At 38.9% G+C, this 23,582-nt stretch overlaps 1 protein-coding gene across 3 annotated transcripts in view; it reads left to right on the top strand.

The window, feature by feature from the left end:
* The first annotated feature begins 4,077 nt into the window (after positions 1 to 4,077).
* The window catches only part of DYNC2LI1 (dynein cytoplasmic 2 light intermediate chain 1), a 54,433-nt gene continuing 34,928 nt past the window's right edge, over positions 4,078 to 23,582 (top strand). For 2 of the 3 annotated variants that reach the window (XR_008676829.2, XR_008676828.2), the window contains exons 1-5: positions 4,101 to 4,221; positions 6,833 to 6,950; positions 13,597 to 13,631; positions 17,260 to 17,329; positions 19,711 to 19,799. Coding sequence is in view for 1 of the 3 variants with exons in the window: in XM_004029152.4 (XP_004029201.3) it covers positions 4,214 to 4,221; positions 6,833 to 6,950; positions 13,597 to 13,631; positions 17,260 to 17,329; positions 19,711 to 19,799 (320 nt within the window). In the remaining 2 variants the exon portion in view is untranslated. Of the gene's footprint in view, positions 4,222 to 6,832; positions 6,951 to 13,596; positions 13,632 to 17,259; positions 17,330 to 19,710; positions 19,800 to 23,582 lie in introns of all 3 variants that reach the window. The other variant, XM_004029152.4, reaches the window with a different exon arrangement.

Raw genomic sequence — 23,582 nt, 5'->3', positions numbered from 1 at the left:
ACCATGCCCGGCACATTTTCTTTTTTTTTTTTTTTTTTTTGAGACGGGGTTTTGCTCTCGTTGCCCATGCTGGAGTGCAATGGCGCGATCTCGGCTCACTGCAACCTCTGCCTCCCGGGTTCAAGCAGTTCTCCTTCCTCAGCCTCCTGAGTAGCTGAGATTACAGGCGCCTGCCACCACGCTCAGCTAATTTTTTTTTTTTCTTTTGAGAGGAGTCTGGCTCTGTCGCCCACACTGGAGTGCAGTGGCGCCATCTCGGCTCATGTAAGCTCCGCCTCCCGGGTTCACGCCATTCTCCTGCCTCAGCCTCCCGAGTAGCTGGGACTACGGGCGCCCGCCACCACGCCCGGCTAATTTTTTGTATTTTTAGTAGAGACGGGGTTTCACCTTGTTGGTCAGGCTGGTCTCGAACTCCTGATCTCAGATGATCTGCCCGCCTTGGCCTCCCAAAGTGCTGGGATTACAGGCGTGAGCCACCGTGCCCGGCCTGCCAACATAATTTTCTAATAAACAGAGTGGGGGTGGGAGGGGAAGGGCCGCTCTTTCTGAATGTGCTGCTAGGTTATACTGTGGTTTTATGAAAATCAAACAACTCTTCTTTAGCAGTGGCAGTGGCAAGAGAAGGCTAATTCCCTCTCTCACTATGTGGCTCTAATGAATTCCTAGGAGCTCCTAGGAGCTGAATATTGGGTAATACCAGAGGAAATGGCTTAGATGTTATTAACTTCTTGAGTTTCTGGAAAATGCTATCAAACCCCAATAAGAGTTGCCTTTTATGAGAGAAAAGTTTACAGAAAGTGTAACCTTAGGAAAGCTTGTGGAGAGTTCTTGGGTTTTGGATCATGTACAGATTATAAGATGTTCCCCTCAGGGATAGGGTATCATCAACACTGCTTTCATGTTCTGACTATTCTATCGAAACATCTTCACATGAGGTTATCACTGACCACTTAACTGCCAAGTCCAGCAGACCCCAAATGGTCCAACTGTCTGCTGGATGATATCTCAAACTCACCATGTCCTCTAAACCTGCCTCTCCTGCTCTGTGCCCCTTAAAATTGGTTAAGAGGATCACCAGTTCATCAATCAAGAAAGAAACATTGACTTTTCTCCCTTTTACCAATGTCTTACTTTCTACTGTCTAGTAATTGTATTAGATAGAACTCTTTTTGCTGTAAATTCCAAAATTCAACTTGAACTAGCTTAGACAAAAATGAGAAATTGTATTACAAGGATATTAGGATGTCTCATATAATCAAAGAGCAAGCTGAACAACCAAGCCATAAGAAAGGTGAGGACACAGGCAAGCCTTAGGGACAATTAGAACCATGAGACATATGCCAGCACTTTCCCTTCATATTGATGTGTGTCTGATGTGTGCTCACTAACTACAAAATAATTCATTTAGCATAAAATATGCTAATTTCCTCTAGAGGCAGAGTGACTTGCTTTTCCCAATTCTAGTTTGAAAAATTTCAGGGAAGGACTGTGATTAACCCAGCTCATGTTAGGTGTTTACTCTGAACCACCCCAAACGTACTCAACATTAGGAGAATGCTTAAGTAAATTATGAAAAATCTATGCAGTGAAATATTCTGCAACCATCAAAGTTATGTTTATGATGCATTTTTAAAATTTGATATAGTGAATTTTTAAAATTTTATATGGGGAAATACATGTTAAAATCAGGATATTAATTAACTACAATTAATCTCAACTTTGTAAGAAAAAAGATTAGAATGAAACATATCAAATGTATTTCCAAAATACCTAATAGTTACTACTTCTGGCTTATGCTTATTTTACCCTCTTAATTTTCTGTGCATACGTTTTTTCCCCTACAATTAGCTTATATAACTTTGAAAACAAGGGAAAAAAATTTAAAACTCTGCCTTTCACTTTCCTAGCTATTGTTAATAGCCTCCGCATGGTCTTCTAGATGCCAAACCATCCTTCACACAACTGCAAAAAATTATCTCACTGAAACTCATGTCTAATCATGGCACACTCCTATTTTTAAACCCTATTTGGTTTCTCATAACCAACACGGTAAATTCTAGACTACAGCATCCTTCACAGTAGCCCCATCTACCTGCCCAGTTTGCTCTTCCACTGTAGCTCCACCAGGCACTTTATATGATCGCAACCCAAACTATTCAGTTTCCCAAATACATCCTGCACACGCCTTTACCCTTCTGCACTGTTGCTCATTCCATACAGAAAGCAGCATAAAATTGTCTCCTTCTCCTTCCATTCTTACCTTAAGAACAATCTTCATCTACCCAGGAAAGTCAGTTTCTTTGCCCAATTATGAAGGCCTCAAGAGGAATGAGGGAAGAAAGGGGAACTCACCTGCTCAGTCAGATCAACTGAATCAACCCTGAATCAATGCTGCTGACCAGGGCCCAGCCAGATCACCTTCACTTTCCTCGTTACCAAGCTCCCTCCTTCAAACACCTCTCCCCGTTATTCAAACAAGTGTACTTTTGAAGTACTAGTACTGAGTATTGTGCCCAGTACATAGCAAGCACTTGGCAAAAATGTTAGCTGTCGTTATTGCTATCAATATCAACAGGCCTTCCTAACTAGCATGCAAAAGTATTCTGAAGTTCTAGAACCCAAATCATTACAATTCATTACAATCTGTCCCATATCAGTTTGTGAGCTTAAAGGCTGGCTTAGCACCAGGCTATAGCTGTTGATTCAATGACAGATGTATAAGCCTCCTTTGAAAAATCATCCTTTCTTTGGTGAGCTCTACTCCCATTAATTCCCTTCCTATGTGCAGCTTAGTGTTCTTTACGTCTCCAAAATATACCTAGGTGTTGGGAGGATTTTGTTCCCAACGACTTTATTTGAAATAAACACCCTTTTATCAACCATCAGCCTTGTTTCCAGGAATGTGTTCCTTGTGTTTCTTTGTTCGAAGTTGCTGACCAGCAGCTTATCGCACAATAATAACAAGCATTAAGCAGTTATAATGTGTCAGACACACACGTAAGTTATGTTTTACCTACATTTATCTCATTTAAGATTCACAATCTTTCCCGCTTTACAGGATCAGAAATTCAGTGATTTACCCCATGTGGCAATGTGACAACTTAGCCAGCGTGGCCAAGTCAGAACTTGAACCTAGGTCCATCTCACGCCAAAGCCCATGTCCTTGAACATCACACCATAGAAATCAAGCCGAATAGTAGAGGATTGGAGGGAGGGTATCTCCTTCAAATATTCAGGGCATCTTAGGCTAGAAAGCCTGAGTCTACTCAGCATTCAACACAGACCAAATACTATCAGTGCCATGAATGTTTCACCATCTCCTTCAGGCATAATTGGTCACTTGCCATCATGCAATTTTTGTACCTCTATACAATAGCTTAGATCACTCACTTCCTTAGGTGCTTATAATTAGCTGAGTATGTCTTTCTTAAGGGTAGCGATCTTTTCTTACTCATCTCTTTATTCCTTATTCTGTGTAGCACAGGGCCTTGCATATTCAATGATTGTTATTTATTTCAATGTTCGTTATTTATTTGGACACTCCTGCAGATCTATAAAGAGACCACAAAGTTCCAAAAGAAAATAATCTACATTCATAAAGTAAATGAAGTATGTAGGAGATGCACTTGCTTCATTACTTTATTAATAAATACACAATGTGCTATTGAATAAAACTTGAAACAACTAAACATCTAGAAAGTTGGAAAATATTAAAATTTCGTGCCTTATTTTAAATTTTAAAGTCCGAATATTCCTTGCTTCTAGTAAATTACCAGAAAACAGCTCAAGAGATTGTTACACCCTCTATTCCTAAATCATGGCGATTGGGAAGAAAAAAGTGAAAGATGAGAGAGAGAGCAGAGACCCTTGGCATATAGTTGACACCCAGTAAAAAAATTTTAAAATAAAAGAAAATTGCTTTTAGATCCCAGGTTTGTAACCCCTTATCATCTCGTTCTAGGAGGTAACAAGGGTTTACTAACTTGGGATCTAAAAGCAATCCTAAGGCTTGAGGCCGAGCAGGAGATGTAAAAGGACTCCTGAGAACTACATTTCCCATGATGCCCCTCTCCCCACGCAACCGCGGCCGCGACGTCACTCCCATGGCAACCCAGAAGGCCTCACTCCCAGACTCCTTGCGGAGCTCGCCGCCTGATTCTAGGCTGGTCACTACTCCGAGCCTGTGACGTTTGCGGCAGCCAGGCCGTCGACGATGCCCAGGTATTCCCTGAACCCGGCTTGCGTGGGAAAGGCTGCTGAGAGTATTCCTGGCGAGAGGAAGCCCAGGCGGGACCAGCTGTTGGAAGATTGTGGGGGTGGCTACTTGCCACCAGGATATGCAGAGTCGGGAACCTAGGAATCAGCCTTGAGCATAAAGATTCTGCCGCAAACAGGAAAGAAAAGAAAGTTCCCTAGGCAGAAAAGTGAGAGATTTGGAAAGATCAGCAACTCCACCCATTCAATGATTGAATAAAAGTTTCTTGCAGGCCAGAGACTACTTCCGGAGCAGGACATTCGGCGATGAGCTAGACCGCAAAGCCTCCTCTCCCCAGGGGCCTCCCCTCCTGGTGCGGGGGTTCGCAGTAATAAGCGAGGGGAAACTTGGGAGGCACTGTGGAAAGTATAACATCACTTTTAAGGGGGGAAACAGGAGAGGGTTTGTAAACTATATTCTAGCTGTTCAATTCTATGATATTCATTTTAATTACCTGTTCTCAAGATATTCCTAAACCTTTTCTCAACAATTTATGCTTAAGCACGTCGGGGAGAGGGGTCAGGGAGTGCATCACAGAGCAGGATAAATCTTTTTCTCTCCTTGGGATACAGTGGAGAATTGTCAGCTTTCCATCACGGGATAATTGGTTACAGTTATAAAGCTATGGTTATACTTCCCGATTTCCGCAGGTGACGTGGCTGACTGCAGCACCTCCGTCTTTCCTCTCTGCTAGGTATTTGGAAAGCAGATCCTCACATTTTGAAAGAATGTTGTGTAAATGAAGAGCAAACAGCCCCAAACTGAGTTCTGAAGGCTCACCTGTGAAATAACTGCATGAATTTTAGTGCAAACATTTAAGGACTCCTGTTTTGACCCTTTTTCTTATTCCTGGTTCTTGAATAGTAATAATTACAAGCCCTCAATAATTTTTGTAATTGTATAGGCCATGCCCTAAACTACATACATATTTTAACAATTATGACAATCCTATAAAGCTGATACTCTTTTTTATTGGCATTTTAGAGATAGAGAAACAATTGAGCCTGGGGAATAGCACAGAGGATTGCATATATTAGGTGCTCAATAAATATTTGTTTAATTAATAAAGGAATGAAGGATTTAAAGAGGTTAGGTAATTTTCCCAAGTTCACATACATAGGAAGTAGCAAAATCAGGCTAGGACCTATCAGGTCTTGCCCATGGTTAGTTTTTAGTTTAATATTCCATTTTCACTTAGGCTTTAATTAATATATATATGATTTTATCGTGTAAAGTTATATATCTGTGTAAAGAATGAAAGGATTGTTTTCAAAATGTTTGTGGTTTTAGGGTTTTTTTTTTTTCTTTTTTATGGTTTTTTTTTGGCGGGGGGAGACAAGGTCTTGCTGTGTGTCACCCAGGCTGGAGTGCAGTGATGTCATCATGCTTACTGCAGCCTCGACCTCCAGGGCTCAGGCAATCCTCCTGCCTCAGCCTCCCTAGTAGCTGGGACCACGAGTGCATGTCACCACACCCAGCTAATTTCTTTTCTTTTTCTTTTTTTATTTTATTTTATTTTTTTTTAGACAGAGTCTCGCTGTGTTGCCCAGGCTGGAGTGCAGTGGCACGATCTTGGCTCAATACAACATCCACCTCCCGAGTTCAGGTGATTCTCATGCCTCAGCCTCCTGAGTAGCTGGAGTTACAGACACCCGCCACCACACCTGGCTAATTTTTTTATTTTTTATTTTTTTATTTTTAGTAGAGATGGGGTTTTACCATGTTGGCCAGGCTGGTCTTGAACTCCTGACCTCAAGTGATCCACCCACCTTGGCCTCCTAAAGTGCTGGGATTACAAGTGTGAACCACCACTCCCAGCCTCAGCCAATTTTTTTTGTTTTCTTTTCTTCTTTTTTTATACTTTAAGTTCTACGGTACATGTGCACAACGTGCAGGTTTGTTACATATGTATACATGTGCCATGTTGGTTTGCTGCACCCATTAATTCATCATTTACATTAGGTATTTCTCCTAATGCTATCCCTCCCCCATGCTAATTTATTATTTTTAGTAGTAGTAGTAGTAGAGATGGGATCTTCCTGTATTGCCTAGGCTGATCTCAAGTGATCCTTCTGCCTCAGCCTCCCATATACTTTTATATTAAAAAAAATTTTTTTTTACCTAAAAACATGATTTAAAAAACAAGAAATGTTTCAGGGAGGAAAGATTATTTGATACACTGGTTTTGTACTTTTCCCATCTTCCTAGGTGACTTAAATGTTTGTGGTTTTCAAGTTGTACATTCCCAAAGTCATTGTACCTCCATGTGTGTCTGAGAAGCTGACATACACAGCTATGAACCTTAGGGGAAGCCCCAAATATGACAGCCTCAAATCCTGGCAATAAAGGCTCTGCTTATCAATTTCAGTATTCTTCAAAGAACTAGTTCAAAGCAACAAAAGAAAAACAAAATCATAGAATGACTAATCCTCAGATGTTTTACCAGATTATTGTTCCTCAGAAAATAATGTTCATTTGTTTCATAAATTATACTGAAATAAAATTTCTCTGAGCTTGAAATAAATATTTGAAAGAATTCTTTTTCCCTCAATTTTGTTTTTTCTCCCTCTCATGTAGTGAAACTCTCTGGGAAGTTGCAAAAGCTGAAGTGGAAAAAAGGGGAATTAATGGAAGTGAAGGTGATGGAGCTGAAATTGCAGAAAAATCTGTTTTCTTCATTGGCAGTAAAAATGGGGTAATGCTTTCTTTTTTTCAATTATTGTGATGATTTAACAACCATTGGTAAAATATCTTTTAATACTTTGATTAAAATGTAGATACTTCAACACTTTAACCAGATGACCAATCTGGTTTAGCATGAATTAAAAAGTGCTTATTATTAATCTAAGAAAAACTATAACAGTAAACAAAATTTTAGAAAAATATATTTAAACTTTTTTATTTCATGATTTGAAAATATTCAGGTCTTCTACCACAATTGAGTATAAAAGCTAGGATTCATTTAGATATCTAAGTCAGTCTCTAAATCAGTAAGTCAGTATCTTAACAATTTTATATTTTAGATTGTTACTTTACTTTTAGAAATCTCATTAAAGGAATAATTGAACTGTGTCAATGATATTTGTTACAGGGTTATTAATTATTTTGAAAAATCTGGGGAAAATATGGCAGCATTTCCATTGGACCACTGATTGGTAGGAAGAGACCCCTCCCCACTTGGTGTAAGTCTCTGTTTTACTTGGCCAAGCATACAGAAAGGCTTGGAAGTGGCCACACAGAGCAGGAACATATGCATCATATCTTCATGCAACTTTGCCTGGCCCACAAAGTTCCTGCCAGGAAGGCAAAATGACTGGTGACACAAAAAGGTCAAGGCTTGCCAGATGCAAGATGCTGAAGTTCACGTAGTGCCATAGCTCATTTCTGTGTGGGGTTCAAATTCCTGTTCACTTTCTGTGCTCCATGTTTCCATTTAAGCGCATTGACAAATACGAAGCTTTCAGAAACTAAACTCTGCATCAGCAAGGCTACATGTTCACTGGGCAACGTCAGAGCCCAGGCAGCCTGAGCACCCGTCTTGTCTCCAGATAAGTCCCAGAAGGCCCTCTCTGCACGACCGGACACCCTCCATTGGGGGTTTTATATACAACATTAAGATTACATATATTGGGAGAAATACCTATATAACCATGAAAAAGGTTTTAGTGATGTAAGAATATAATCTGAATTTAAAAAGCAGGACACAAGTGTCATACATGACATGATCCCAATTATACAAATATGTAAATAAAAAATTCTGATAAAAATTAGAAATATGGATAGTAAAATTATAATCACTTAATGTTTTTATTTTGTTTTTAATTTTTTTATTTTCCAGAGTTTTCATATTGGCCCACTTTTTAAAATTCAAACTTAATTCTTTAAAATAAAATTATCGTAGAGATCATTTATATTTTAAAATTTTAACCCAACTATATAAGTATATATTTTATAAGCATGTTCTTTCTTTTTTTGAGACAAGGTCTCGCTCTGGTTGCCCAGGCTAGAGTGCAGTGGTGCGATCTCAGCACACTGCAGCCTTGACTTCCCTGGCTCAGGTGATTTTACCTCAAGTAGCTGGGATTACAGGCATGCGCCACCACACCCGGCTAATTTTTTGTATTTTTAATAGAGATGGGGTTTCACTGCATTGCCCAGGCTGACCTCGAACTCCTGGACTCAAGCAATCCACCCATCTCAGCCTCCTAGAATGCTGGGATTACAGGCATGAGTCACCGCCCCTGGCTACGCATTATTTCGTGAGTTAACTATTACGATGCACGTGATTTTCATATTAGGCATAGTACTTAACAGTTTCCTACATTGTATCTTACTGCCATGTAGGTACATACATGGATTTAAATAAATGAGCAAATAACTAGTACTAGTCTTATGGTACAAATACATTTCTATTACAGAAAACATTCTGTACACAGAATATTAGACAGAATGGCTTATACTAATGGTACTGATTACTGACTCCATCATACAAATGCTTACATACAAAATACCCCTACCAGTATCCTCTTAGCGCTCTCTGTAACAGTTATTCTTGACTCCCTTGTAGTCATGATACCCTGTTTTGTCTTGTTTTGTTTTGTTTTTTTGTTACTTGTGAAACCACCCCTTTTTCTTGATGGCAATATGTGGCATATACAAACTGTTTTTTGTTTTTAGTAATAAAAGTAATTTTGTTTCTGATGATTTGGGAACTCCCTTGATATCTAAAACGTTTGAGGGTATTGTTCTTTAAAAAGTATGTGATTCTGCTGAGTGCAGTAGCTCATGCTTGTAATCCCAGGACTTTGGGAGGCTGAGGCAGATGGATTTCTTGAGCCCAGGAGTTCGAGACCAACCTAGGCAATGTGGCAAAACCCAGTCTCCCCCCAAAAATAAAACAATTAGCCGGGTGTGGTGGCGCTCACCTGTATGTAGTCCCAGCTACGTGGAAGGCTGAGGCGAGAGGATCACTTGAGCCCAGAAGGTTAAGGCTGCCATGAGCCACCGTGATTGTACCGCTACACTCTAGCCTGGGCAACAGAGGGAGACCTTGTTTCAAAAAAGAAAGAAAAAAGTATCTGATTCTGCTTCATGGAGAACATTATTTTGGAAGATAAAGAGAAGCAATTAATGCTTCTATTGTTCAATTAATAGTAATCACCCTTTACCAAAGAAGCCCACTGCCCTGCTGCCTTCTCTTTCTCCTTCCAATCATCTGTTCATCCATTCGGTTGACATTGATCGAACATCTTTTATATGCTAAGCATCCTGCTAGACACCGTGGAAACAGGAATGAAAGGCATTCTCCCTGGGAAGGAACTTGTGTATCAGGACTTGTACACCAACAATGACAATACCATGAGACAAATGCTGTGGTGGAAAACAGAGAGGGCACTTAACTCACCCCAGAAAGTTGGGAGACTAGGAAAGCCTCCTGAAGACAGTGATGGCTAAAGCTTGAAGGTGAGAAGTAAGGAAAGAGAAGTAATTCAGGTGAAGAGTGTGGAGTATTCTAAGATGATCAAGAAAAATGTATGAAACAGATATTCCAACAAATGGGAGAGAGATCATACTAGAGGAATGTAATAGGATTTTCAGTCATTGTTGACTGCCATTTTGATGATGGATGTTAGTTTGATACTAATCTGCCCAGAGTACATGGTTTTTCTCCACCATCACTCACTTGCATGGGTGCAGGCATGGAGGAGGAAGGTGATTACCTGGGGTGGTCTTTGCTGGTTGGGTACAGTGCAAAGTGAGGGAGCTCAGGGCATGAATGATATTTAACAGAGATGATTGTAATGATAAACTATGGGCTCTGAGATGGAAAAGGAGAAAAGTGAAGGTAGGAAGAGGCTGATGGAGTAGAAGCGACTGTTAGTGGGGGGAAGAGGGGTGTCAATGGACATTTGAGACCTTTCACTAAGGTCAAAGAGTTATTACTGTGGGGGATGCCTGAAGAAGTGGTTAGAGAATGTGTTGTTTGTACATGTGATTTTGGAAGCAGTGCAGTTTCCAGTGAAACTGGAAAGCTTCAAGATGTAACCTTGGAAGTGACTGTGGCAGAAGCAGAGTGAGGGAAAAGGCCTCCATTGGGAGGCAAATGCACTGAGAGCTCCGGATGTCAGGTGGATTGCCAAGACCCATGTGGGTGTGAAGAAGATTCATGACAGTAGCTGAAAAGGTAAGGGAGATTGTGAGCCAAAAGAGATGACAACAACCCTGGTGGTAAACTGATACGAGCCTCTGAGGTTTTTTCAAGAGGAGGGAGGTAGAGTAGTTGTTTATAGGTGGCACTGGGGAGCAAGGAGGACCCTAACGTATGTAGGGTAGTGAGAATAAGTAGCTTCGTTTAACAAGGCTGCAGAGGAAGGGGTTCAGGGTAAGTCGTATTTTAGTTAAGGCCAACATGTGGAGAGAATATTCTGAAAAGGCTGAGATATTGGGGAGTTTGCCAGTCATGGAGCTGAAGTCATAGAGTGGAAGGATTTTAGAGGAAGGGAAGACAGAAGGGGATTATTGGGCCAGATTAAGGGATGTTTACAGAGTTAGGAAATTCAGAGTTCCAGGGATAATGGGTCAGAGGAGAGGACGGGTCAGAGGAGAGGGCTGGACATCTGGGGCGATTGAGGCAATGGGAGGGAAGATGGGATTCATTTCGATGGTCTGTAAATGAACTTGTACTAGGTCAATGTTTCTTGAATTAGGAAACCCACAAGACTACGGCCACATTCTCAGAGGACCAGAGTGTACTAATGAATTTTTAAATTTTGGGTTGTAATTTTAATGATAATCTAAAACTTGATTTCAGTTCCCAGATTAGTTTATGTTAATTTGGAATTGTTACCATATAGTACTATACATTTATATGAAATAATAATAAAAGTGATTTAAGGCCAGGCGTGGTGGCTCAAGCCTGTAATCCCAGCACTTTGGAAGGCTGAGGTGGGTAGATCACTTGAGGCCAGGAGTTCAAGACCAGCCTGACCAACATAGTGAAACCTCATGTCAACTAAAAAACACAAAAAATTAGCTGCACGTGGTGGTGCATACTGGTAATCCCAGCTACTCCGGAGGCTGAGGCATAAGAATCACTTGAACCCAGAGGCAGAGGTTTCATGAGCCAAGATGGTGCCACTGCACTCCAGCCTACGCAACAGAGGGAGACTCTGTCTCAAAAAAAAAAAAAAAAAGGCGGGGGGGAGTGATTTAAATCAATCAATACTAATGTACCATGAAAATTTGAGGAAATTGGCTAGATATTATTTAAAATTCCTTCCAATTCTTATTCTACTTTCTTGCAGAGTACATTACTTTTTGGGTAATGTAGCCCTTATTAATTTAGAACTTTTACAGCATACTACATATGATACAAGTTAATTGTAGGAAAATTAGAAAATCCTGATTTTCTTTTTTTTTTTTTTTTTTTTGAGACAGAGTCTTGCTCTGTCGCCTAGGCTCGAGGGCAGTGGTGTGATCTCGGCTCACTGCAGCCTCCGCCTCCTGGGTTCACACCATTCTCCTGCCTCAGCCTCCCAAGTTGCTGGGACTGCAGGCGCCCACGACCACGCCCGGTAATTTTTTTGTATTTTTAGTAGAGTTGGGGTTTCGCCATGTTAGCCAGGATGGTCTTGATGTCCTGACCTCGTGATCCACCCGCCTCGGCCTCCCAAAGTGCTGGGATTACAGGCGTGAGCCACCATGCCTGGCAGAAAATCCTGATTTTCTTAAAAACTTTAATTACCTTCAAATCCTTCAGCTAGAAATAATCATTATTAACATAGTGATGTCCCTCTACATTTATTTGTGTGTTCGTTTCTCTCTGTGTGTGTGTGTGTGTGTGTGTGTACTTCAAGGAAGCAGGAAAAGTGTTTTTTAATTGAAAACAAAGTCATGCTGATCTATTATGAATGTTTTACTATGTCAGTAAGTATATTTCTACACTGTCATTCATAATAGCTGTATATTATTCTATTATATGGTTTACCATAATTAATTTAGCCAATAGGGGACATGTAGGTTGTTTTTAGTTTTTCAGTTTGATATAACACTGGCCAATAAACATCCTTCAATAATATACATTTTTATATTGTACAATTCCAGTTATTTTTTAATATATTTCATTACAGAAAATTTACTCAATTTGATCGTATTCCAGATATAATCTGGAGTAATTACCTTTTTTGTCAAAAACTATAGGTTTTTTAGTAAAAACAAAAACACATATAATAAGTGTTCTGTGTTTTTGGCAATCCAGAGTTTCCCAAATTATTTTCTTTAGAGCCTGAAGGTTTCCTCCAGTGGAGCTTGTCCTGCTGTTTCTCTTTTATCTGTTTCCTTGCAAGGGGTCTTTTCTTTAGAAAAAAAAAAAAAAGAAAAAAAAGGATTTTACTATTTTTTAAAAATGATATAAACCACTGAGCTAATCCCTGGCTAAGCTGTGAAGTTAAGTTGCGTGACTAGTGGTAGGAATTAGGCCAGAACTTGTATTTCCTTACTCCTAAAAAGAAACTTAGGGCTGGGCATGGTGGCTCACACCTGTAATCCCAGCACTTTGAGAGGCTGAGGTGGGCAGATCAGATGAGGCCAGGAGTTCAAGACCAGCCTAGCCAACATGGCAAAACCTTGTTTCTACTAAAAATACAAAAATTACCCAGGCGTGGTGGTGTGCACCTGTAATCCCAGCTACTTGAGAGGGTGAGGCACGAGAATCACTTGAGCCCAGGAGGCAGAGGTTGCAGTGAGCCAAGATCATGCCACTGCACTCCAGCCTTGGCGAAAGAGTGAGACTCTGTCTCAAAAATAAAATAAAATAAAATAAAATAAAAATAAACAGAAACTTGGAATAAGTACATCCTCTGGACTTAAAACAAATTACTCTAATGCAGTATCTGAATTGCTTACTTTGAACATATTTACAATGTGTCCTTTATGTGTATGTTACCTTTTTCTTTATTTCCACTTCAACAATTGGAATTAAAACATTTTAAAAGACACTAAGCATCAGCTTAACCAGTAATTAACATTGATGAGTAGAGAAAAAATTTAAGACAGCTGCCAAGTTGACCACTTAAGTGAGGTATGATTTGCTAGTATTTGTCATCTGTGGGACTTTATAATTATAATAATAGCAGTGTAGTTACACTGTGATGGAAAGTTGACAGTTAACTTTTTCCACTTATCAAACTGTAGAACAATTCCGAAAGTTTCTAGTTTTTAGTTTCCAGGTAATTTATCATTCAATTGATTAAAAATCTATTTTGGGCCACAATTACGAACAATAATACAGTTTTTACATGTGAATGACATTAACGCAGTATTCCTTCTTTTTTAATTTCCAGGGAAAGACTACTATTATTCTAAGGTGTCTTGACAGGTAAGTGTTATGTTAACCATTAAACTATATTTATGCTTATTCTAGTTGTATAGGGCAAGTTAGCTCTAAAAGACATGAGGAAGGGGAACGATTTTGAGACCCAAACAAAATATTTAATTCTTAGCGAATCCTTAGTATAACCTTTAAGAGCGCCTTTAAATATAAAACTAACAATAAGCCAAAAATTATATGAGACTAATACTGGATTTCCCTATTTGAGGGAGAAATGTTACCATAATTACCCAGCCTACAATAGTATTTACCTTCTTTTTGGCTATGCTACTCTGATATTTAAATTATTTTTATTCTACCTAATCTACAATTATTTGAACATTCATTGTAAGCTTTAGTTGCTCAGGGGTACATTTTTGAAGCACAGTGTTGGTCCTCAAACTGGATATTTTATCATTTATTTTGTATATTTGCTAACGTATACTGTAGAAGCAGGCCGTCAGATTAAGATTTAGCATTATGATGGGTAGATGTTTCAGGAAGCTGATGAGGAAAGCCTTCAGTCATTTTTGGAAGATATTTCTCTGTTCCCTTCATTTGAATACATATATCTTACAACTTCTCCAAAATCATCAAAAGAGATGGAATTTGGTGTTAAGGTCACATTAAAGAAACATCACTCATTTGAAAAATATTTTTAAAGGATACAAATAATAAATTCCTGCTTTTGTGTAATTCCTTTCACCAACAATATTGTTTCTCAGAGGAACTATCAACAGTAACACCTGTATTATCTTTCCATATCCAGGAATCATGGGTCTTTTTAGACCACATTTAGACGTTTCCTGTCATAAACAAATCATCTAATACAACACCAGCTTAGGATAAAATACTACAAAATAGTACATTGAGTTGAAAAGTATTAATTTCTTTCTTTCTTTTTTTTTTGAGATGGAGTTTCGCTCTTGTTGCCCAGGCTGGAGTGCAATGGCACCATCTCGGCTCACTGCAACCTCCACCTCCCGGGTTCAAGCGATTCTCCTGCCTCAGCCTCCCGCTGGGATTACAGGCATGTGCCACCACACCGAGCTAATTTTGTATTTTTAGTAGAGACAGGGTTTCTCCATGTTGGTCAGGCTGGTCTCGAACTCACGACGTCAGGTGATCCGCCTGCCTCGGCCTCCCAAAGTACTGGGAATCCAGGTGTGAGCCACCACGCCTGGCCCTGAAAAGTATTAATTTCAATTCCTCAATAGTCTACTTAGGAAAAGGTTAATTTTCTAAAATATAGGTTAAATATCAGATCTTATAAATTTTGTCTTAAAAGTAGCATTTGGCTTGATAAAATTTCTATCTTTTGGGACATATAACCGAATATTACTCTCTATATAACGTATTCAAAAGATGTATGCAGGAGTGATATTCAGAATATTCAATAAACATAATTATGTAGGTCACAAATTTAAAAATCATTTCTCTTTCTTCTCCAATCTAAGGATAGATATGGGACCGGGTGCAGGGGCTCATGCCTGTAATCCTAGCTCTTTGGGAGGGCAAGGCAGGCGGATCACTTGAACTCAGGAGTTCAAGACCAGCCTGGCCAACATAGTGAGAATTCGTCTGTACCAAAAGATACAAAAATTAGCTGGGCATGGTGGTGCATACCTGTAGTCCCAGCTACTCAGGAAGCTGAGGTGGGAGGATTACTTGAGCCCAAGAGGTTGAGGCTGCAGTGAGCTGTGATCGCGCCACTGCATTCTAGCCTGCATGACAGAGTGAGACCCTGTCTCAATAAAATAAAATAGGAAAGTAAAATAAAGATATGTAGCAACGTAATTTGGCCTTAAAAAGGAAGGAAATTCTGTCACATGCTACAACATGGATGAACCTTGAGGCATTATGCTAAGTTAAATAAGCCAGAAAAAAAAAAACCACAAATATTGGGCTGGGTGCAGTGGCTCACACCTGTAATCCCAGCACTCTGGGAGGCTGAGGCGGGCAGATCATTCGAGGTCAGGAGTTCAAGATCAGCCTGGCCAACATAGTGAAACCTCATCTCTACTAAAAATACAAAAATTGGCCAAGCGTGGTGGCGGGCCCCTGTAATCCCAGCTCCTTGGGAGGCTGAGGCATGGGAATCACTTGAACCTGGGAGGCAGAGGTTGCAGTGACCCAAGATTGCGCCACTGCAAAAAAAAAAAAAAAAAAAAAAAAAAAAATATATATATATATATATATATATATAGAGAGAGAGAGAGAGAGTATGATTCCACTTATATGAGATGTCTAGAATAATCAAACTCATAGAAACAAAAAGTAGAATGGTAGTTACCAAGGACTAGGGGGAAGGGAAAATGAGAAGTTGTTTAATGGGTATGGAGTTTCAGTTTTGTGAGATGAAAAAGTTCTGAATATTAGTTACATAACAATGTGAATATATTTAATACTACTGAATTGTACACTTAAAAATAGGTAAGATAAATTCTATTTTATGTGTTCTTTACCATAATAAAAAATTAAATATATATACACCATAAAACTGCTTACCAGCAATATAAGCTATAGTATAAATAATTCAGCAAATTGTTTTAATATTTTCCTAATCATTACTGATTTTAAGGACTTGTTGATATGATTTATTAACTATCACTATCTAAATGATGCCCATGTTTGGGCTGTGATTTAAGATAAAGAACTGCTAGAGAACTGCATTAAAGTCTTGCATTGTTTTTGTTTTTTTTTGAGACAGGGTGCCTCTCTGTCACCTAGGCTGGAGTGCAGTGGCATGATCTCAGCTTACTGCAGCCTCGACTTCCCAAGCTCAAGTGATTCTCCCACCTCAGCCTCCTGAGTAGTTGGGACTACAGGCATGTACTACCTTTTTTTTTGTAGAGACAGGGTTTTGCCATGTTGCCCAGGCCGGTCTTAAACTCATGGACTCAAGCAATTTACTCACCTCAGCCTCCCAAAGTGCTAGGATTACAGGCGTGAGCGACCATGCCTGGCCAAGTCTTGCATTGATGTTTTAAATTGACAGTCATTAGGTTCCTCACGTCAGGGCTGAGTATAAACCCCGTGTCACTTCGGGAGGCCGAGGCGGGCGGATCACGAGGTCAGGAGATCGAGACCATCCTGGCTAACATAGTGAAACCCTGTCTTTACTAAAAATACAAAAAAAATTAGCTGGGCATGGTGGCTGGCGCTTGTAGCCCCAGCTACTCGGGAGGCTGAGGCAGGAGAATGGCGTGAACCCAGGAGGCGGAGCTTGCAGTGAGCCGAGATCGTGCCACTGCACTCCAGCCTGGGCAACAAAGCAAGACTCCATCTCAAAAAAAAAAAAAAAAAAAAACACCCAGTGTCAGTGCTTCCTGCATGGCCTGGATGTAGAGATCTTGTGCCCAGCACGGCCATCCACGCTGCCAGCCTCAACACATTCTCTACTTTGCCCCAGCAGTGCCTTTAGGGGCTACCACATGCATGTGCTGTTAAAATCCACTAAGACGGTGTTTTGCAGGTTTATTTCTTTTGTGAATATAATTTATTTCAACGCTATTATACAAGGTAACTTCTCTACTAATAAAGTTTTTAAGAGGAAGGAAAAATGAATCAGGTAAGATGATAGCATAAGAAACTAATACCACCTACAATGATAATACTATCGGCCTTTATTATACAGAGATGAACCACCAAAACCAACCTTAGCTTTGGAATATACATATGGAAGAAGAGCAAAAGGGCACAACAGAGTAAGTGTCTTTTAAAGTGACATTGCTATGCCCATAGATGGGAAAGTAATGCTGCTGACTTTGTTTTACATTTTCCATCTTATGTGTAATCAATAAACATATCCAGTTGTACACTTCTTAGCTGTCTACCATTAAACTTCAAATGCAGTGTGGCAGATAGAAGCCAACCCAAACTGTGAAAACATTTTAGCCTTCTCATTTATTATGTCTTAAAATGCTAGAATAAGATACCTTTTTAACTTTATTGTACAGTTCATGAGAATAGTGTTGTGAGTTATTTTCTGTCTCAAAAAATCTGCTGAAATATAGGTTTGACCTGTGGAGTATTTATGAAAATATACTGTTTAAAATCTAAATTATTAGCATTTAAAAATGCATCTTGAAGTTGATAGTACTAGTTGAGGTCATATGCCCTGCTTGATTATAATCCTATTTTCACTTGTTTTAATGTCTCTTTAGAGGAACATGATAAACTCTTCAGGATGGAAGAAGGGTTCATAGTATATGCTGGCAGGGGGTGGGGTGGGGAATTCCTAAATAAGAATCTTTTTGGAGTTGTCACCTGAAAAGAGATCATTTCTTAAAGTTAAGTGTGTAGAAGGACAATCTAGGATGGAGCATCCCGCTACTCTGCTAACACAGGCACATTTTTATACACTGACTTAGTCCAAATGTTTCCTCATTAAACAGTGTATAAAGAGATAAAACTGCCTATTGTTGCTTCCAGGATTCACCAATGAAAGTGGGTTATTAAAACTGAAATTTAAAGAAAAAAACATAATATATAGAGATACAGGAGAACTTCATTTTTGTGAGTCACTTGAATTCTGACATGAGTAATAAGCCTAGAAATGTAATTATGCTTTTCATTGGAAACTTTGAGACAGCTCTCATAAGCTTAACTTTTGAGAAGAGCTCTAAAAGCTTCCCTTTATCAAATTGTGAATGGAGGGAGATTTTCCAGTGAAGAATTATTTTTCCCACAAAAATTAATGATTCAAATATGAACAGCCAAACAATTGTAGAGATTACAAGATGAAATTTTGTCAAAAATCCAAAATAATATATATTCACCTAAAACTTATTTTATTGACAATCTGTCTCTTCCAGGCTCATGGGAGCAGATACGTAAAAACTTGTGTAATTTTTTTTCTAAACTTTGTACTATCAAGTGGGATATTTCCATATTCATTCTGGAAGCATCATGTCTTTCTCAGATTTAATTCCCTTGGAGTCCTAAATAGAAGCATTTTGTCAGCTCCTCACAATTTCAGTGACCTGAAGGGTCTTCAGTGTCAGGACAGAAGCAGAAATGCCATTAGCCAACAGTCTAGGAACGTCTTATGGAATCGATGGTCCTTTTTCTTTTCTTTTCTTTTTCTTTCAGAGACAAGGTCTCACTTTGTTTCCCAGGCTGGAGTACAGTGGCAGGATCATAGCTCATGGCAGCCTCAAACTCCTGGGCTCAAAGAATCCTCCCGCATTAGCCTCCCAAGTAAACTGTCACCACAAATTCACTACAAGCATGTACCACCACACTCAGCTAATTTAAAAAAATTGTTTATAGTGATGGAGTCTCACTGTGTTGGCCAGACTGACCTTGAACTCCTGGCTTCAAGTGATCCTCCAGCCTTGGCCTCCCAAAATGCTGGGGTTTACAGGTGTGAACCACTGCACCCAACCCCAGATGATCTTATTTCTGAACTTCTTGGCTGCCTAGCCCTGTCAGTTTCCTATTATTTTGAGGGTCCTATGAAAAGAGAAGCAGTTGTTTGCACTCTTGTTCCCCCACCTACCGTGTATTATTGTCAGTGGTAGCCTGTCAGATTCTCCACAGGAATCAGGAACAAATCGTCTGCTTATGCTTTTGCTCAAGTAATCTTGATCCGCAGCCAGGACTGCCATTTGTTTGTCCCTTTTCTTCATGCCTTTCGTGTGTCTAATTCATTCTGCGAGCTTCTGTCTTCCTAAATAGGAATGTTTTCCTATTCACGTGTTTTACTTCTATCTAGAATTATAAATGTTTTCCAAAAGATAATACGAAATTTGTTGAACGGGTTAATTTTTATCTAAAATCTTCATAAGTATATGCTACATATATTATTTACAAGATTGACGCACTGTTGATGTCTTCTGTTTAGGTATTACTAGAATTAGGGCATTTGTGTACACATATAAACAATTCTGAATAGTTCATCATTTTTCTTTAGAATAGGCGCTTTGATGCATTTTGAGGGATGGGATAAAGGAAAAAATTTTGACTGCCAAGAAAGGGTTGATTAAGGACTACAATATTTTGTATGTATAATTATTACTGGGAAGTGCTAATGACATATAAGAAATACTTAAACTTCAAAAAATCAAAAATTTTTGTTTTTCAGCCAAAAGATATCGCTCACTTTTGGGAACTCGGTGGAGGAACCTCTTTATTGGACTTAATCAGCATACCCATCACAAGTGACACCTTACGGTAAGTGAGCCAGCTCCAGGAAAAGCTGTAAGTACACAGGAGTGTCCCTAGGAGGAATATGAGTTGGCTTTTCTCAGTCAGAATTTTGGGGCACAGTTTTATGTTGCTGAAGGCTTATGCCCACTTCCTTTCTAAATGCCTAACCTGTAATGCTTTCAAAGAAGTTTTAAAAGAACCAAGATTTTGGCCCGTGCTGAACTGAGATAGCTGACATTCCTCCCAGTAACATATTTTGCAAGCTGAAAACAAACAAACAAAAATACATCAAATTACACTTGGCCAATGAATTCATTTTGTAAAAATAAATTTGAAAAGCTTAATTCTTTCCATTATCCATCTCAGTATGAGTTAATTCGGCTCTGAGTTTTTTCTTCAGCTGAGTATTATAAGCTACCTTTGAATTTAATGCTAATTAATATTCTTGAAGCTTCATTTAAAGGAAGACTATATGTCGGAGAAGAGAGAAAGTCTCTCCATTTGCTGACCTTAGAGAAATAGAACTTAGAGGAAAACCTCAAAACGCTTGAGTGATGTTTTCCTGACAGTAACTCCCACATGTTGGCCAAATATGTGGAAAATTGTGACATTTCTTACAGTGTTCCTGGGAACTGGTCTTAGCTAAGAAAAACAATTTTTTTTAATCTGAAATATTTTGTTCTTAGAGTTTAACATAAACCATTGCTGCTGCCTGGATCAAATACAAAGGGCTTGACAATTAGTTGTTACATGTTGGTCATTAAGCTCCTTGGAGGATTGAATTATTTCTTGTTAATGGGACAGTTGTTTTTCTAGAACTGGCTGGATACGGTTGGCTTTATTTGGTCTTTTTTTTTCCTTTTAGTGAAATATGATTTACTTTCTTTCACTTATTAGAAAAGTAATATATGCTCTTACAGAAAACTTGTAAAAATACTGAAAGACACAAAGTAAAAGGAACCAGAATCACATTAAAAAATAACCACTTTAACATGTTGAGGTATTTCAGCCTTTTCAATGTCTGTAAATAGACTTTGTACAGGTTTGGGATATTTTATATACATATTTAGATCTTGCTTTTCCACTTTTGAACACTTTTCTCTATGATTTTATTTTTCAGGAACATGGAATTTTACAGTTATATAGTTTTTCATTTGTCTTTCTTTAATGGTGACAAATAAGTGAAGCTGCCTGGGAATAGTGCCTAGTGGTGTGGTTGAGAAGAGATGGTGAGGGGCCAGATGCGGTGGCTCAGGCCTGTAATCTCAGCACTTTGAGAGGCCAAAGCCAGTGGATCACTTGAGGTCTGGAGTTCAAGACCAGCCTGGGCAACGTAGTGAGACCCCATCTCTACAAAAAAATTAAAAAATAAAATTAGCCAGGCATCATGGCAAGCCTCTGTAGTACCAGCTACACAGGTGGCTTGAGGCAGGAGGATTGCGTGAGCCAGGGAGTTCAAGGCTGCAGTAAGCTATGATCATACCACTGTGCTCCAGCCTGAGTGACAGAGTGAGACATTGTCTCTTTAAAAAAGAGAGAGAGAGAGATAGTGAGGGTGGGAGGAGCTTCCAGTTACAGTGGCCAGAGGCTGAAAGGGTGAAAATACAGGAGCTGGCTCTTACCCGGGTTGGAAGTCGCCTCCTATTCGACTCACTTGTTTTATTACCTCACTCCCCTTCTTGAAGCCCAAAAGGTTTTGGCCTGCTGGGGTTGTGGAAATTCTAGGTTCTGCAGGAAGCCAGATCATCCCAAGGGTTAATACCTCATTAGTGAGGTCTTGGTCTTCTTTTCCCTGGAGCCCCAGGACAGCTGGGACCTGCTTTAGGAGAGAGGAAGGGTCAGGGTTATGATCAACAGAGGGAAAGGGAAAGGGTGCCATAGGCTTGGGTCTAAAGTAGGTTGCTGGGTGGTTAAATAACTCATGGAAAAACATTTCATTCATCATGTCAAAAACACTCAAACTGTTTTTGACTGGAATTAGTTTGACACATAATTTCCTTGTGTCGGATGAAGTCTCACAACTTGAGAAAACAATATTGCCAAATACTGTTAGATACTGTTTATCTTTGAAATAACTGTTTATAGAATTATAAATGCATTGAACGTTTCCACACACTTTAGACAATTTGTAATAGAACATTTCCTGTAGTCTGAATCTCTGTTTTAGGTGTTTATGTAAAAAAATTTTTTGGCTATCATTTGCTATGAAATAGGTAAAAAGTAACAAAAGTATTTCTAATATACTGTAAACAAAAATTTTAATCTTAGAAAAAATTTGAGTAATTTATTTTTCTTTTGCTTAGAATAATTTTTCACTTGAAAAAATAATAAATTTTATGTTATATCCATTTCGTCACAATGAAAAAATGTTAAATCATAGTTGAAACACAACCATACCAAAACCCTAAAAATGAAATTAGTACAATTAAAAATGTATATACTATTTTTACACTTAAGCAAAACTGCTTATGAGCTTATTAAAATGACATAAATATAATTGCCTAGACAATGTAATAGCACAATAATTTTTAGAAAATTTGATAATTAATGTGTAAAAGACTACTTTCTGAATTTAGACCAACAGAATTGTTACTGTTTTGCTTGAATTATACAAAATAGCCTGTTTACTTGAACTAAACAAAATAATTAAATAACATATTATAATTTTGTGCTATGTCTTCCAGCAGAATGTTTGCTGTGTTGATCAAGGATATATTGGTTATATTGGATATAATCCTAAACCATCAAGGATTATGGTTCTACATACTTGTTATAACCATTTTTAAAAATACTCCTGGATTTACAAATGTTTAGTTTTTATTGTAGTAAAATATACATAGCGTAAAATTTTAGTCATTTTTAACTGTGCAGTTCAGTAACATTAAGTATATTCTCATCACCATACATCTCCAGAACTTTTTAATCTTCTCAAACTGAAACTCTTTACCTATTAAACAATAACTCGTTATTTTTCCTTCCCCAGCTCCTGGCAGCTATCATCCCTACTGCCTGTCTCTATGAATTTGACCACTCCAGTACCTCATATAAATGAAATCATTCATTATTTGTCCTTTGGTTATTTATTTCATTTAGCATAACGTCTTCAGGGTTCTTCCATTTGCAGTATGTGTCAGGATTTCCCTCACTTCTAAGGCTAAATAATGTTCCATTGTGTAAACAAATACCACAGTTCAGTTATCCGTTAACCCATGCAGAACATTTGGGTTGTTTTCATCTTTTGACTATTGTGAGTAATGCTGGTATGAACATTGGTGTACATTATCTGTTTAAATCTCTTCCTTCAGTTCTTTTGGGTTTAGACTCAGAAGTGGAATTGCTGGATCATCTGGTAATTCTCTGGTGAATTTTTTGAGGAATCACTATACTATTTTACACAGTGGCTGCACCATTTTACATTCCCATAAGCAATGTACAGGGATTCTAATTTCTCTGTATCCTCACTAATACTTGTTATCTTCTCATTTAAAAAAATGTTTTAGGCCAGGAGTGGTGGCTTACACCTGTAATCCCAACACTTTGGGAGGCTGAGGTGGGTAGATCACCTGAGGTCAGGAGTTCGAGACCAGCCTGGGCAACATGGTGAAACCTCGTCTCTACTAAAAATACAAAAATTAGCCAGATGTGGTGGTGCATGCCTGTGATCCCAGCTACTTGGGAGGCTGAGGCAGGAGAATGGCTTGAACCCGGGAGGCAGAGGATGCAGTGAGCTGAGATCATGCCACTGTACTCCAGCCTGGACGATAGAGACTCCTCCTCCAAAAACAACAACAAAAAAATGTTTTGACA

Source organism: Gorilla gorilla, chromosome 12, assembly GCF_029281585.2.
Source record: "Gorilla gorilla gorilla isolate KB3781 chromosome 12, NHGRI_mGorGor1-v2.1_pri, whole genome shotgun sequence".
NCBI lineage: Eukaryota > Metazoa > Chordata > Mammalia > Primates > Hominidae > Gorilla > Gorilla gorilla.
This window is presented reverse-complemented; position numbering and strand designations above follow the sequence as displayed.